This window comes from Myxocyprinus asiaticus, chromosome 1 (genome assembly GCF_019703515.2).
Source record: "Myxocyprinus asiaticus isolate MX2 ecotype Aquarium Trade chromosome 1, UBuf_Myxa_2, whole genome shotgun sequence".
In the NCBI taxonomy this organism is placed as follows: Eukaryota; Metazoa; Chordata; class Actinopteri; order Cypriniformes; family Catostomidae; genus Myxocyprinus; species Myxocyprinus asiaticus.
The window spans coordinates 65,193,657-65,209,462 of NC_059344.1; the positions used below are offsets into that span (position 1 = coordinate 65,193,657).

The 15,806-nt window shown below is 39.0% G+C and overlaps 1 protein-coding gene across 1 annotated transcript; it reads left to right on the top strand.

The window, feature by feature from the left end:
- On the top strand, positions 1-15,555 carry LOC127426138 (collectin-12-like). The gene is made up of 10 exons (XM_051672747.1): positions 1-903; positions 1,368-1,418; positions 4,511-4,633; positions 6,456-6,542; positions 8,925-9,968; positions 12,914-13,399; positions 13,783-13,922; positions 14,180-14,289; positions 15,223-15,368; positions 15,443-15,555. The coding sequence occupies exons 1-10, from the start codon at positions 897-899 to the stop codon at positions 15,448-15,450; spliced, it is 2,202 nt and encodes a 733-aa protein (XP_051528707.1). The 5' UTR covers positions 1-896; the 3' UTR covers positions 15,451-15,555.
- Positions 15,556-15,806: the final 251 nt, after the last annotated feature.

A 15,806-nucleotide genomic window follows, 5' to 3' on the forward strand; every position in this document is an offset into this window, starting at 1 on the left:
ATCTCCACCCAATAGAGCACCTTTGGGATGTGGTGAAACAACTGATTTGAATCGTGGATGTACAGCCGACAAATCTGTAACATTTCCGTGATAATATTATCTCTATATGGACCAGAATTTCGGAGGAATGTTTCCAGCACCTTGTTGAAGAATTCCAAATCTTTTGGTGCAAAGGGGACTACTAACTAGTATTAGAAATGTGTACATCATAGAGTGGCAATACAACTCAAGTATATCTGCACAAGCCTGCAAAATGTCTTGTGCAGGCCCCCCATTTCAAAGTCAAAACTGCCTTTATCAGTGCATTAAACACCACCGAAGTATGCATATCTATTCTGCAACAAGAACCTGGCTGCATTGCACTGGCTGAACCTTTTCCATGAAACCTTTCCAAATGATTTCCAGATGTTTCACAAGGGGCCGGACTCTTAAACAGGGCTTTAACATCACTGTGAGCAGTGCCTGTTGTTTCCACACTGTGGAGTTCCTCTTCTTTCTCTCCAAACATAAGGAGACAGTCAGTCTAGCTGATGGAGAAAATATGTGGTCAGCAGATCCGGAGCCATGAGCTCGAAACTCCTGCCGTTTGACATTTTTGTGGATTTTTGATTCAACCTAAATGCACGGGAGGACAAACAGCATGCAAAGGAACAGCAATTACGTAACAAACACATATGAAACAGGAAAAATAGAAGAAGCAGAAGCAGAAGCATCATTTTAAAGCTGAATTGAAGACTGCAGCGACTCCTTTGGAAGTTTGTTTGTCCACAGATTTAACCTGAGCAACTCGCTTTGGTGGGTTGGTGAGACAGCTGTTAAACAATTTGTGAGAAACACTGTTTAACAGAACACCGATTGTATATCCTTCTCAAAAACATCCAGTCCTGTCAATCACAATGAAAGGTAGGCCACATGAAAAATCTGTGATATCATTACATAAATGGCTGTTGTTGTAGTTTGTCTGAAGTATGTTATTGAAGATTACACAAGAAAGGAAATCTAATCGTATAAATATCATATTGGATATTATTTATATAGATTATACAGATTATAATTTTGTAGTTTTGTTTCATGGGATTTGAATGTTTCCTTTTTTTTTTTCATTTGGCTAGAACAAAATATTTTTTTCACAATGAGAAGCAGATTATTTTGGCACAGAAGTGAAAGTGTGGCATTTCACCAGTGAAACTGCAGAAAACAACTGTAATTATATTATTTATTAGGGGCAAAAATTACTTGTACTTCTTGTTTAATTTTACTATGTGGATGCATGATGATGTTTTGCAACAAATAAATATCTAAATAAGTCACCCTCCTTCAAATGCTTTTCATGCTAATTTTATGCCACCTATCTTTTTGTCTCTTAGATGACTTTGCTGATGAGGAGGATGTTCAGTCAGTTGGATATAAGAGGTTTGGTAAGAAGCCCTCGAATTCTGAAGAATACATCCTGACAAAGTTGAGGGATCGTTGTTTTCTGCAGCAACAAAATCAAATCTGATAAATTCATATTACTCCCTCTATTTTCCATTTAAGACTAATTATGTACATTATACATTTTCATAAACTCTTGTCTCTTAGAAGCAACTTTATGTATAGTTCAGGGGTAAATATGAGCATAGCTCAGAGTTGAAGAATTCGTATTTATGCAGTGTAGGTTGAAAAAAAAAAAAGAGATGGCACTTCTCTTAAACAAGGTATAGCTTCAGAAATTGCACTATAGACTGTGTAATTCATTGTCGGTCCATCAATAATTTTTAATAGATTTAGCCTTTACCAATGTTTTTGTTGGACACGATAACTACAGTTCTATTAGGAAGACTCGCAGACTTGAGTGAAATTTAAGATGACATTTATTTGATTCATATAAAACAGAAATGTAATGTCTCTCTTTGGTGTAAGCCCCGTCTGGCGGTCCGAAGAAGTTGTATTCGGAACCGTCATATCCCGCCGGAGATAGGAGGCAGGGGTGAGGAGCCTACCCCTGTGCAGGACGGGACTCGACTGGTGGTGGTGGGGTGGTGGAGGTTGCTGTGTTAGCACAACTGAAACAGCAATGTGATAGATTGTGAGCAGACTTATAAAACATTGGCTTACATGTGATTGGCTAGGAGTTACCTAGCTAATGGTGTGATGATGTACAGCTGCTAGTCTTCCCGCTAGAACTACGCTGCGCTTACATATATTGTCTGTAGTTTTTTTGTTTCCTTGTGGATCTGTGGATTTTAACCTGTGTTGCCAGCTTGACATTAAACTTGTATGGAAAATGCTAATAAAAACTAAAAGGAGTGATTTGTAAGTTCTATTCACCCTGCTCTATATTGAAAGCACTACAACAACACATTATTTGATGTTTTACCTTAGATTTGTTTTTAAATTTACACTTGTGAGGGAAGGAGATCACTGGGACAGGAAGGTTCAGGTCTCAGGTGAGCTTTTAATCACAAACTTAGGGGTAACACAGTCACAACTGGCACAGTAACTTCTTCAGCTTCACAAACTATTTAGCGTCACAGGCTCATAGTCACAGCCTCTTAATCATCACAAAGTCTTTATCACAACACTTTAGCATCACGAACTCAGTAGCTTCACCGTGAGACTCTCGTGCCAGACTTTCTCTCTCTCTTCTGGCGGTGGCGTGGCTGTTTATATGCCACTCTCCCCAAGCTCATTGGAATTAGAGACAGGTGTTAGACATAATTTAGCTCAGGTGTAAGCACCCTTACCACTTTCTCTGTCTCTCTCTGGACGGGCGCCCGACCACGCCCCCGCTGCCACAACACTCATTTCAAATCAAATGCTTGCAACACGCTCCAAAAAAAAGTTGGAACAGTCGAGTGTTTACCACTGTGAAACATCACAATTTCTTCTGTTAATGCTTATTAAGTGTTTGGGCACTGAAGACGCAAGTTTGTTAAGTTTAGAAAGTGGAATTGTCCCCCAATCATCCATTATGCAGGTCTTTAGCTGCACAAATGTATGTGGTATTCGTTGCCGTATGCTCTGCTTCATAATGCGCCACACATTCTCAATTGGAGACAGGTCAGGACTGCAGACAGGCCAATCTAGTACCCACACTCTCTGCTTACGCAGCCATAGCACTTGTAATCCGGACAGTATGTGGTTTGAAATTGTCCTGCTGGAAAATGCAGGGATGTCCCTGGAAAAGATGGCGTCTGAATGGTAGTATATGTTGCTCCAAAATTTGTACATATCTTTGTGCATTAATGGTGCCCTCACAGATATGGAAGTTACCTATGCCATAGGCACTGACACATACCCATAACATGACAGACACTGGAGTTTGGACCTGATGCTGATAACAGCTTGGAATGTCCTTTTCCTCTTTGGCCCAGAGAACACTATGGTTGTTGTTGTTGTTTTTTTTTTAAATCATTTGAAATATGGACTAATCGGACCACAAAACATGATTCGACTGTTCTGCTGTCCATCTCAGGTAAGACAGAGCTCTGAGAAGTCAGCGGCGCTTCTGGACAGTGTTGATGTATGGCTTCTCCTTTGCATTGTAAAGCTTTAACTTGCATCTGTGGATGCAGCGGATAACGGTGTTGACTGACAAAGGTTTACTGTAAGTATTCCCGAGCCCATGTCTTGGTACCCATTACAGACACATGACAGTTTAAAGACAATTATGTCTGAGGGATCGGATTTCAAGCGCATTCAGAAGTGTTTTTTTTTTCAGCAGGACAACTTCAAACCACATACTGCCCGGATTACAAGTGTATGGCTGCGTAAGCAGACAGTGCGGGTGCTAGATTGGCCTTTCTGCAGTCCTGACCTGTCTCCAATTGAGAATGTTTGGTGCATTATGAAGCACACAATATGACAACGAATGCCCGGTACAATTGTGTAGCTGAAGACCTGGATAATTGATGAATGGTGGAAATGGGCCCAACTGCTTAATAAGTGTTATTAGAAGAAATGGTGATGTTTCATAGTGGTAAACACTCCACTGTCCCAACTTTTTTGGAGTGTGTTGCAATCATCTGATTTGAAAAGAGTTTATATATATATATATATATATAAAAAGAAAAAAAAAAAGGTAAAACTTCAAATTCTATGTTATTGTAGTGCTTTCAATATATAACAGGGGGAATAGAATTTACAAATCACTACTTTTTATTTTTATTAGCATTTTCCATACTGTCCCAACTTTTTGGGAATTGGGGTTGTATATAGTGTGTCAGACAGATGAGGTGAGATGAGGTAAATTTGCACATTTACCCTAAAAGGGTAGTTTGTTTAAATTGTCTGTGGCCATTGTTGGCTGCTCCCCACAACAGACATGATTACTATCCTTGTGGAGACAAAAACCTGGTCCTGACCCAAAATTTCCACCATCATTCAAATCAGTTGCCTCAGCATCTGTCCTGTGAAAGGTTTTATGCTAAACTGTGTGTCTCTATGGCATTGCTCCATTACTGAACCAAAAGTTTCCTTTCAGATGTCAGTCAGTTTAAAACAAAGCGCTGTGTGCGTATATTAACAGGAATCCAGGAGGGAGCTCAGTGTACTAAATGTAAGAGCAAATGGGCTCTCAAAGCTGCTGTTGTCTTGCTGTATGTGCTGTGTACCATCCTGACCATTATTGTAGCAGTGCTGGGTTACAAAGGTAACACACATTGTTATTCATTTACACACACAAAGTTCTACTCTTTTGATTTCTACATCACTTTATGAAACTCACTGTAGCAGATATTTTTGCAGATATCTTTAAAATAAATAAACATTGCATTGATAATATGATTTGCTGATTAATTAATCTAATTATTCACACACACACACACACACACACACACACACACACACACACATATATATATATATATATATATATATATATATATATATATATTTACTGAGAAAGGCTCTCAAATAAAAACAATTCAATATATAATGATTAAATACTTGCAAATATATTTAAATTATTATAAATATAATATATAGCATAAACATAATAATTCATATAATTAAAATATATTACATTATTGTGGCAGATGAGTATAGCATTGCTAAAACAATACAAATAGTAGTTTATATTGTTCATTTCTATATTAGTAAACATACTCTTTGCCTATCAGTCTACAGCAACCCTTTTTACAATTGAATTCGTCAATCTGTCCGAGATTTATTGTAAAGGCCTATCTAAGGATGAGTCAATGCACATATACGCCAAACGGACACTTTTGGGGCATCTCATTTTGGTTCTGTCGCATCATAAGCACAGCGTTTTTAGGTCGCTGTGTCAAGTTAAACTTTGTTTGAAACTTAGAAAAACATGTCTCGAGATCCCTGCCATCAGAATTGTGCTTTGTTCAACTGTGTATGAGCTCAAGAACGTGTTTTCATTGTCGTTAGTGTCAAGCAAGCCTGAGATTGTGGTTTGTTGTCTGCTCGATGCCTGAACAGCTGGAGTTTCGCTTACTGCCCCCTGCTGAAAACAGATAGTTTTTCAGGCTTCAATTGCTCGGATGATCATTATTACGGTTCATTTTTTAAATATAATTAATCGCACTGAATTAATGTGTTAGATCGACATCCCTGATAAAATACAAATTAAGAAACACATCTATTTCGTATGGAAGACTGATCCTGTCAGGTAATACAAAAATAAAAGTGAAACTTTTTTCACAATTTAGACTTTATAACTCACAATTACGTGATATAAGCTCACAATTGTGATATATTAAGTCGCAATTCCGGGAAATAAACTCATAATTGCGTGATTAAAAAGTCACAATTGCGGCTTTATTTCTCTCAATTTCGAGTTTTGATTTTATTTCCCAGAATTGCGACTTAATATCTCACAATAGCGAGAAATAAATTCACAATTGTGAGAAATAAAGTCGCAATTCCGAGAATTAAACACAATTGTGTGATTAAAAAGTTGCAATTGTCACTTTATTTCTCTCAGTTTCGACTTTATAACAATAAAATTAAAGGGTAAGAGGGTGGGATTTTCAGACGGTCCCTTAAGTATGACAACGAAAGCGCATCCGAGCATTCTCTGTCTTTATTCTGTCACTACAACAAATGTTGACTCTTTTAATTCAAATGTTTTATGCCTGTATAGTATGGTTATATACTCTTAAACTTAATTGTGCTAATGATATATTTGTAAGATTGTCGCATCGAGAGAATGCGACACAATAATGAGAAATGCCACTGCAAATGCAAAAATAAAGTCAAAATTACACAATATAAACTTGCAATTGCATGATGAAAACTCACAATTGCGAGTTTATATCACGTAATTGCGCATTTATATCACGTAATTGTGAGTTATAAAGTTGAAATTGCAAGAAATAAAGTTACAATTGTGAAATAAAATGTTTTTTCAGAATTACCTCTTTTATTTTTTAATTACCTGGCGGGATCCGTCTTCCATAATTTAGGGCACATGTTGTCATACTACTAATAGCATTTTCTTTTAGTGGTCCAGAAGGTGGATAATGTCACTGAAGGAATGAAAAGTTATGGAGGAAAAATAATTTCCATGGAGACAGATATAAAAAGTCATGGTAAGTCCAATGGCAAGCTAAACTGCAAAATTGTAATCAGTAAATCAAGAAGTTTTGCTTATATTTGTACTTGTTTCTTAGTTTCACTTGCTAAAAAAAAAAATACCCCACTTTAACCAATCTAAAATATTTAACTGGTCCCCTAAGCTCCTAAGGCTGGTCTTTTTTGCTGGTTTTAGGAGGGTTTTGGTAGGTGTGGGAAACGAGAACCAGTTCTTGTTCAGAACCGATCATGTTTTTTTAAATAGTACCGGAACCGAAAGGTTTTCATGACTTTCAGTTACATTAATGGTTCTCGAGCGTGCATTCTTCCACCAATGCAGACACATCACCATGCTAAAATACTCTGACTGTGTTTTCTGCGCTACCATTCAGCTGCACTGCCACAATGCTACTTAATCAACAGCATGAAACTCACAGTGTGACCAGTGTAGTCCAATTCCTGAACAAATTATTTTTAATGCTGCTGAGGGTAGTAAATCCATCAAGAATTGCATTTCTTATTCCAAATATTCCTTACTGAAAAGTGTTAAAAGAATTGCTAATGAGACCGTTTGAGAATCAGAACTGGAATCGTTAAATTCCTCATGATTCCCATTCCTAGGTTTTGGGAAGTTGTCAGCTGGTCAGTTTGAGATACCAGTTGGTCAGACCAACTAAACCAGCAAAACACCAGGGTGGGAGACCAGCTAAACCATCTAAGACCAACAAATGTTTTTTTCCAGCAGGGTTAATATTTCAAAATGCCAGCGTAACTACAACCCCAGTTCCGAAAAAGTTGGGACAGTCGGAAAAATGCTAATAAAAACAAAAAGTAGTGATTTGTAATTATATTTACCCTTTGCTATATTGAAAGCACTACTACTACTACACATTATATGATTATATTTCCTTGTGAATTTCATTGTTTTTTTGAAAATGTACAGTCATTTCAAATCATATAATTGCAACACACTCCAAAAAATTTGAGACAGGGGCAATTTAAGTCTAATAACAATTTGACGAGTTGAAATAACAAGGCGATGTGAAACAGGAGATGTTAGACAGGTGAGGCAATTGTGTCACAGTATATAGGGAGCCTCCAAAAACAGCCTAGTCCTTCAAGAGCAAGGATCATTCGAGATTTATCAATTTGCCAACAGATGCTTCAGCAAATAATCCAGCACTTTGAGAACAATGTTCCTCAAAGACAAATTGGAAGGATTTGGGGCATTTGACCCTCTACAGTGCACAATATAGTTAAAATATTCAAGGAATCTGGTCAAATCTTGGTGCGTAAAGGGCATTCTGAATGCACGTGATCTCTGATCCCTCAGACGTCACAGTCTTAAAAAAACGTAATTTATCTATAATGGATATCATGAACATGGGCTTGGGATAACTTTAGTAAACCTTTGTTAGTCAACACCATTCACTGCTGCATCCACAGATGCAAGTTAAGACTTTACTATGCAAAGCAGAAGCCATACATCAACACTGTCCTGAAAAGCTGCAGACTTCTCTGGGCGCAGTCTCATCTTAGATGGAAAGTAGAACAGTGGAACTGTGTTTTTTGGTCCGAAGAGTCCACATTTAAAAAAGTTTTTGAAAAACACAGCTGTCATGTTATCCAGGCCAAAGAGGAAAAGGACCATCCAAGCTGTTATCAGCGTCAGGTACAAAAGCCAGTGTCTGTTTGGGTCAGGGGTGTGTCCGTGCCCATGGCATGGGCAACTTGCACATCTGTGAGAACACCATGAATGCAGACAGATATGTAAAAAATTTGGAGCAACATATACTGCTATCCAGCACCATCTTTTCAAGGGACGTCCCTGCATTTTCTAGCAGGACAACTTCAAACCACATACTTCCCAGATTACACGTGCATGGTTGTGTAAGCAGAGAGTGTGGGTGCTAGACTGGCTTGCCTGCAGTCCTGACCTGTCTCCAATTGAGAATGTGTGGCGCATTATGAAGCAGAGCATACGGCAACGAATACCCCATACAATTGTGCAGCTAAAGACCTGCATAATGGATGATTGGTGGAAAATTCCACTTTCTAAACTTAACAAACTTGTGTCTTCAGTGCATAAATGATTAATAATTGTTATTAGAAGAAATTGTGAAGTTTCACAGTGGTAAACACTCAACTGTCCCAACTTTTTTGGAGCGTGTTGCAATCATCTAATTTGAAGTTACTGTGCATTTTAAAAAACAGTGTAATTCACAAGGTAAAACATCATATAATGTGTAGTTGTAGTGCTTTCAATATAGCAATAAGGGTGAATATAATTTACAAATAACTCCTTTTTGTTTTTATTAGCATTTTTCATACTGTCCCAACTTTTTTGGAATTCGGGATGTATTTTAATCCCTGATTTTTCACTTCCTCTTTCTCTGCAGATGATGAGGCTAGCATGAAATTTGAAAGAACTTCCTCTGAGCTGCAAATGTTTCGTTCTGGGTTATTAGCATTACGTTGCACGCTAGCTTCAGTCACACAGCATGTCAGCGACAATGCCGTGGCGCTCAAACAGCTCCAGACATCCTCACAGGATGTGTATCTGTCACAAGACCATCTACGTTTCCAGCTGAAGGACCAAACATCAAAGCTGCATTTGGTAAACTCCACATTATTTTCAATTGCAGCGGTCACACCTGTGCTGCAGAAAAACACGTCCCGATTGCAACACGAACTACAAGAGAATATGAATGAACAACGCATGCTGAAGCTCACGGTAGACAATCTCGATCTCACTCAGACACGACAGGACGCTTTTGCCTTACTGTTGCAGCATACTCTTGAGACCTCAGCCCAAAACACACAAAACATGCGCAATAATGCACTAGCACTTATGCGTGACACGCAACTAGTTCGTAGTGATGCCGACTGGCTGCGAGAAAAGATACAGTATCTAGAAAGAGTTAAAGGCAATGCATCATTCCAGATTCAAAGCATTGGAGAAGGTCTTGAGGATTTGAGTGCTCAGCTATCTTCCATATCTTCTCAGATCTTAAATATTAGCATGCTTGGTGATGTTAACGCAGGAAACCTGCGTTCATTACTGGACCAGCAGCTTGACTTTGGAAACCTAACTAGTGGACGCTTTGACCAACTAGAAAAACGATTGGACATGGTGGAAGAGGAAGTGGACCAGGTGACGGGAAACATTAGCTATACAACACAGCTGCTCGGGGGGGTTAACATCGAGTTGAGTGAATTGAGGAGTTGCTCGGACACTCTTGGACGACATTCTGACCTTCTGGTGGGTTTGAATGGGAGTATGGCCGTGGCGAGGTCAGATGCTTCATCATTGTGGTCACTACAAGATGAACTTGTGGCACGACTCGATATGGAGGTCAGCAGCCTGTCAGTCATCATGGAGGAAATGAAACTGGTGGACAGCAAACACTCTCAGCTAATCAACAACTTTACCGTATTACAGGGTAAGAAGTGGAAATGTGTAAAAATGGCATTGAATCTCTCAATTCTCTCAAATCAAATGATTTGATATACTGTATGGCCAAAAGTAATGTATGTAGACACTCCCTTCTAATTAACAGGTTTGGCTATTCCTCAAAGGAATAGTTCACCCAAAAATGAAAATTATGTCATTATTTATTTATTTTTCTGTCATACATTTATTTACTCATCATGATGTCGTTCCAAACCGGTATGACTTTCTGATACAGAACACAACAAGGGATGTTTTAATAAATAACGCAAGCCATCTTTGAAATAATGGCAATGGATAGTGCCTCACTTTAAAGCTTAAAAATGGACCCCAAAATATCATAGAAATAGTCTATACTCATCATGCGTCATATTCCAAGTCTTCTTAAGACATAAGGTGAGAAACAACCTGAAATGTACGCAAGTATGTAATTTTTCTGTGAAAATGTTGACATCTGTTGTGCATTCATTAGAGCTTTGAGAGAGCTTGTTATCAGTGACAAGCGAGTTCATGCGAGAACTTTTGTTTTTACCACTAAAGAAATAAATAAGAAAGTCTGCATAAAAACGAATGTCATACAGGTTTTGCGTTCTCACGCAATAGTTTTGTGTTCTCTCACAAAAGGGTTTGTGTTCCCTTGCAATACTTTGCATTCCCTCACAGTTCATTTTGCATTCCCTCACAACAATTTTGCTTCTTCTCACAATACATTTCCCGTTCCCACGCAATAAGTTTTGCGTTCCCTCGCAACAGTTTTGTGTTCCGACTCAATACGTTTTGTGTTCCCTAACAATAAGTGTTACTTTCCTTTGCAATAAGTTTTGCATTCTCTTGCAACAGTTTTACCTTCTCTCAAAATAAGTTTTTTCTTTCCTTACAATAAGTTTTGCATTTCCTTGCAATGAGTTTTACATTCTCTCGCAATAAGTTTTCATTCCCTCACAACAGTTTTGTGTTTCCCTCACGTTTAGTTTTGTGTTTCATCGCAATGAGTTTTATGTTTCCTAGCAATAAGGTTTGCGTTCCCTTGAAATAAATTTTGCTTTCCCTAACAAAGTTTTGGGTTCCCTCGCAAGAAGTTTTGCATTCCGATTCGTTTTACATTCCCTCACAATAAGTTTTGAATTCCATCACAACAGTTTTGCATTCCCTTCCCATATGTTTTCTGTTCCCTTGCAATACATTTTGCGTTCCCTCATAATAAGCTTTGTGTTCCCTCGCAACAGTTTTGTGTTCCCTCGCATTTAGTTTTGTGTTCCCTCTCAATAACTTTTACATTCCCTCGCAATAAGTTATGCGTTTCCCTGCAATAAGTTTTGCGTTCTCTCGCAATAAGTTTTGTGTTCCCTTGCATTTAGTTTTGTGTTTCCTCGCAATAAGTTTGGCATTCCCTCGCAATACGTTTTGCGTTCCCTCGCAATACGTTTTGCGTTCCCTCGCAACAGTTTTGCGTACTCTGCCATTTAGTTTTGCGTTCCCTAGCAATAAGTTTTGCATTCACTCGCAATAAGTTTTGCATTCCCCTGCAAAAGTTTGCGTACTCTTGCATTTAGTTTTACATTCCCTTGCAATGAGTTTTGCATTCCCTTGCATTAATTTTTGCATTGCCTTGCAACAGTTTTGCGTCCCCTGAAAACAGTTTCCTTGCCATAAGTTTTGCCTTCCCTCACAAGAGTTTTGCTTTTCCTCGCAAGAGTTGCTAATACAGTTTTACTCAGCAGACATTGAGTCTGTCCTCTGCACTTCAATATCTGTCTGGTTTGGTTCAGCTATGAAATCAGACATCAGAAGACTACAAAGGACAGTTTGGACTGCTGAGAGGATTATTGGTTGCCCCCTGCCCCCCCTTCAAGAACTATACACTTCCAGAGTGAGGAAAAAGGCTGGAAAAATCACTCTGGACCCCACTCACCCCGCCCACTACCTTTTTGAACTGTTGCCTTCTGGCCGACGCTTCAGAGCTCTGAGCACCAGAACCATCAGGCACAGGAACAGTTTTTTTCCCCTCAGGCTATCCATCCCATGAACAGTTAAAACTGCCCCATTGAGCAATAACTATGTGCAATACAGAGTTAGTCTTTTTTATATTTATCCAACACATCCAACCTCTTCTGCCATTTCATTCCTCTGAAAAAAACTGTACATAATAGATTTGTATTTGAACTGTACATAACATTGTATTAGATTTGCACTACCCATGTGTATGTGTGTATGTATGTATGCGTGTGTCTGTACGTATATGTACAATTAGTTATATTTTTTATTTTTTATTATTATCTATGTGTTGCCGCTGTTTTTGTATTGTTTTTGTATTGTTGTACACTGGAAGCTCCTGTCACCAAGACAAATTCCTTGTATGTGTAAGCATACTTGGCAATAAAGTTGATTCTGATTCTGAAGAAGTAGTGCGTTCACAGTTTTTCAGGGTTGCCTCGCAATAGCTTTATCCATGGTGTAACTACAGAAACCATTGCTGAAATACTGCATTTGTGGTAAAACCATAGTAACCACAAAATTATGATTTTTATTACCATAGTTTTGGTTTACCTGTATTTATCATGAATAATCTGGTTAGTGTAGTAAAACTATGGTAAATGTTTGTAAGGGCTGGATAAAGCTTTTACGAGGGTACCCAAAATAAGTGAACGCAAAACATATTGTCAGGGAATGCAAACTATTGCAAGGTAACGCAAAACTTTTTGTGAGAGAACACAAAACTTTTGCGAGGTAACGCAAAACTACTTCAGTAGTTTTGAAACGAGATGAGTACATTTTGACTGTTTTCATTTTTAGATGTACTGGTGCTTTAACGTGGAAATGTGTCATCACAGTAAAAGGGGTCTATAAAGGTGGTGTTCGCATAGTGTAGTTTATGACAAAAAGTTTGATAGTGTGGACATGCCAAATTTATGAGATAATCTTATAACCTCTTGTCAGGTCCTTCTGGCCCGAGGGGCCCTCGTGGAGATCGAGGTCAACCAGGTGAAGTAGGTTCTCCTGGATTGAAGGGTGAAAGAGGAGATAAAGGAGAGGCAGGTGTGTCTGGTCCTCGAGGAGAGAAGGGAGTGGCTGGGGCTCTTGGATTCCCAGGATTGAAAGGTCTACCAGGACCACGCGGAGACCCGGGTCCCAAGGGCCCAAGAGGTTCAGGAGGCCGTGCAGGGCCCCCAGGCACCAAGGGAGAGCAAGGTTCCCCGGGACTACCAGGACGAGATGGTCTGCCAGGACATCAGGGTGCTCAGGGGCCAGCAGGAGTCCGGGGCCCAGTGGGCCCAGCAGGAGAGCCAGGACACAGGGGCCCAACAGGCCCAATGGGAGCCCCAGGACCACCAGGGTTAACAGGCCTCCCGGGCAAAACTTTAGCAGTGCCTGCACTACCAGTAGTCCTGCAAAGAGAGCCACCTGTGATGGATGCTCAGGCAGGCAAGACTAGTACACACACATGTTAAAGGGGTTTTTCACATTCAAAATTGTTAACCTGGGGTCATTTTTAACCCTGGGTTAAAGTAATAGAGGGCTATATTGTTCCAGGGTTTACATGTTTATTTCATTAGTCCGTGTTGTTTCACACTGTTCACACTCTGGAGCCTGGGTTATAATATAATCAAGAGTTACAAGCGGTGCTAACCACTTTTGAAAATTACTTAGTATTACTGCTTAACCGAGGGTTAAAATGATTAAAAAAATTAACCATAAGTTAATCAGTATCACTTACACTCAAACACACTTCGAGCCCAATCAGGTCAGATATTATGCGGTTGATGCACACATGCAAACTGAAAAATGCATTGATTTCACAGGTATAGCTGGTTGTCCTCTTGGTTGGTTGAGGTTTGAAGACCGCTGCTATTTCTTTCACATTGAGCCACTGAGCTTTGACAGTGCTCAACAATATTGCAACAATATGTCTTCCTCAATGGTCATTATCGGTGATGTTGAGGAACAGGTGAGTAGATGAATTCCCTTTCATGTTTTCACTGGTGGTATTATATAAGGAAGCAGTGAGATGAGTTGGTAAATCTGTATTGAGGAGAATGTGTTTTAGGAAAAGATGCTGTATGGAAATAATTTGTTTGACTGTGAGTTGAAGGCAAGTTTTTTTGTTTAATGGATGTTTGGGTTTGGATAGTATATGCATAGATTTAATGATGCCTTACATAGTGTCCCCATATTTCTGAAGATTATTCCATTCGTAATGTTTAGCGCTGGCTGCATCTGCAGACTGTGGGTCGAGGGAATTTTTGGCTGGGACTCACAGACAGGCAGGAGGAGAATGTCTGGCGATGGGTGGATGGATCAGAGCCTGTCTTTACGTATGTATAAACTGTGTGCTTCTGTGTGTTCGAAATTACAGCAGATAATACAAACATGATCCCGAGCAGTGTTGAGTATAACCAAAGTCATTCTAGCAAGTCAGTCCACTGTCGGCCATCTTTGGAACGCTTTCGGGAGTCTATTTCCAGTCATGCCATGCCAGATATTGAAATCATAAATTGAGATTCTTTACCTCAGATTACGTTTAAATGTCTGTATCTAAAAGGTAATTGGCTCTTTTACCTGTAAGGCGGGGCTTCCTTTCTACATCCGTTGACCATTGGGCACTGTTTCTTGGTTGGGCGTTCCAATTTCTCCCATTCATTTAAATAGAAGTGGCCCATCTCTGCTAAATAATAAATAGTGGTATAACACACTAGATGTAACGCATATACTGTATATTTCTTTTTCATTTATTTAATGACAAATACAATGTATTTCACAATTGGAGGTATTCACATTATTTTGAATTAATTTAAGAACAGGACCAGAATGACAGTGATTTTATTAATGATTATCAATGCACTCCTTTGGCATGCCAACAATTTCTTAAATGCTCTCCCATGCTTAGTTTTTAAAAATTGTCCCTGTATATGTGCAAAGACAAATCTTGTACAAGTTAAGAAGCTAGTTAAGAAGCTAGTTTGACCAGCTTCCAAAATCCATCATATGCTAGTCTTTTCAACAGGGTTCTGGTCACTTTGTCGATGCAATTCACTATCGGTGTAAACACCTTTTCAGGCAACTGACGTTGAGAAAAAGTAATGCAAAAGTAACTAATGCTTTACTTTCGATAATAAGTAACAATGTTGCATAATCAATTACTTTTATTATAAATAACTCAATTGTTTAGTGTGTTATTTTAAAAAGTAATTTGCCACAACACTTTTGATGAGTATGGTTTAACATTGTGTGTGTTTATTTATGTGAAGAAAGTGGAGGCCTGGTCAGCCCAATAACTGGAGTCATGGGCACGAGCAGGGTGAAGACTGTGCAGGAATTACTCATGGTGGCCAATGGAATGACTTTTATTGTGATGAACGCCACAGCCTCATCTGTGAGAAGGCAACGGACAGATGTAAGTACTTTTGAGTGCTATGTGAGATCTGTCTGGATTTACATTGTCTTACAATGATTCTATGTTCATTTCAGCTATATGAATCCTTGCAAAGATCAGAGGACATTGTAGCAGTACACGTGAATGTGGTGGATTGACCCTGCATGATTGCCACTGGTAGGCCAATCTGACGCAAGTAATATGAGGCAAAAGGTACAAGCTATACATACAGGTCTATATACTGTACCATATCATATATTATGATATGAATATCATGTACTGTGTACACTTCCTGCCTTCTTGCTACCTAGATATCTCGTAAAATTATGCTATCTGCAGTGCTTTTAAAGGGACCATTCACCCAGAACTAGGGTGTGTTGAAAACATCATGGTTACTTTCGTAACCTCCATTCCCTGATGGAGGGAACAAGACGTTGTGTCGATGTAGTGACACTAGGG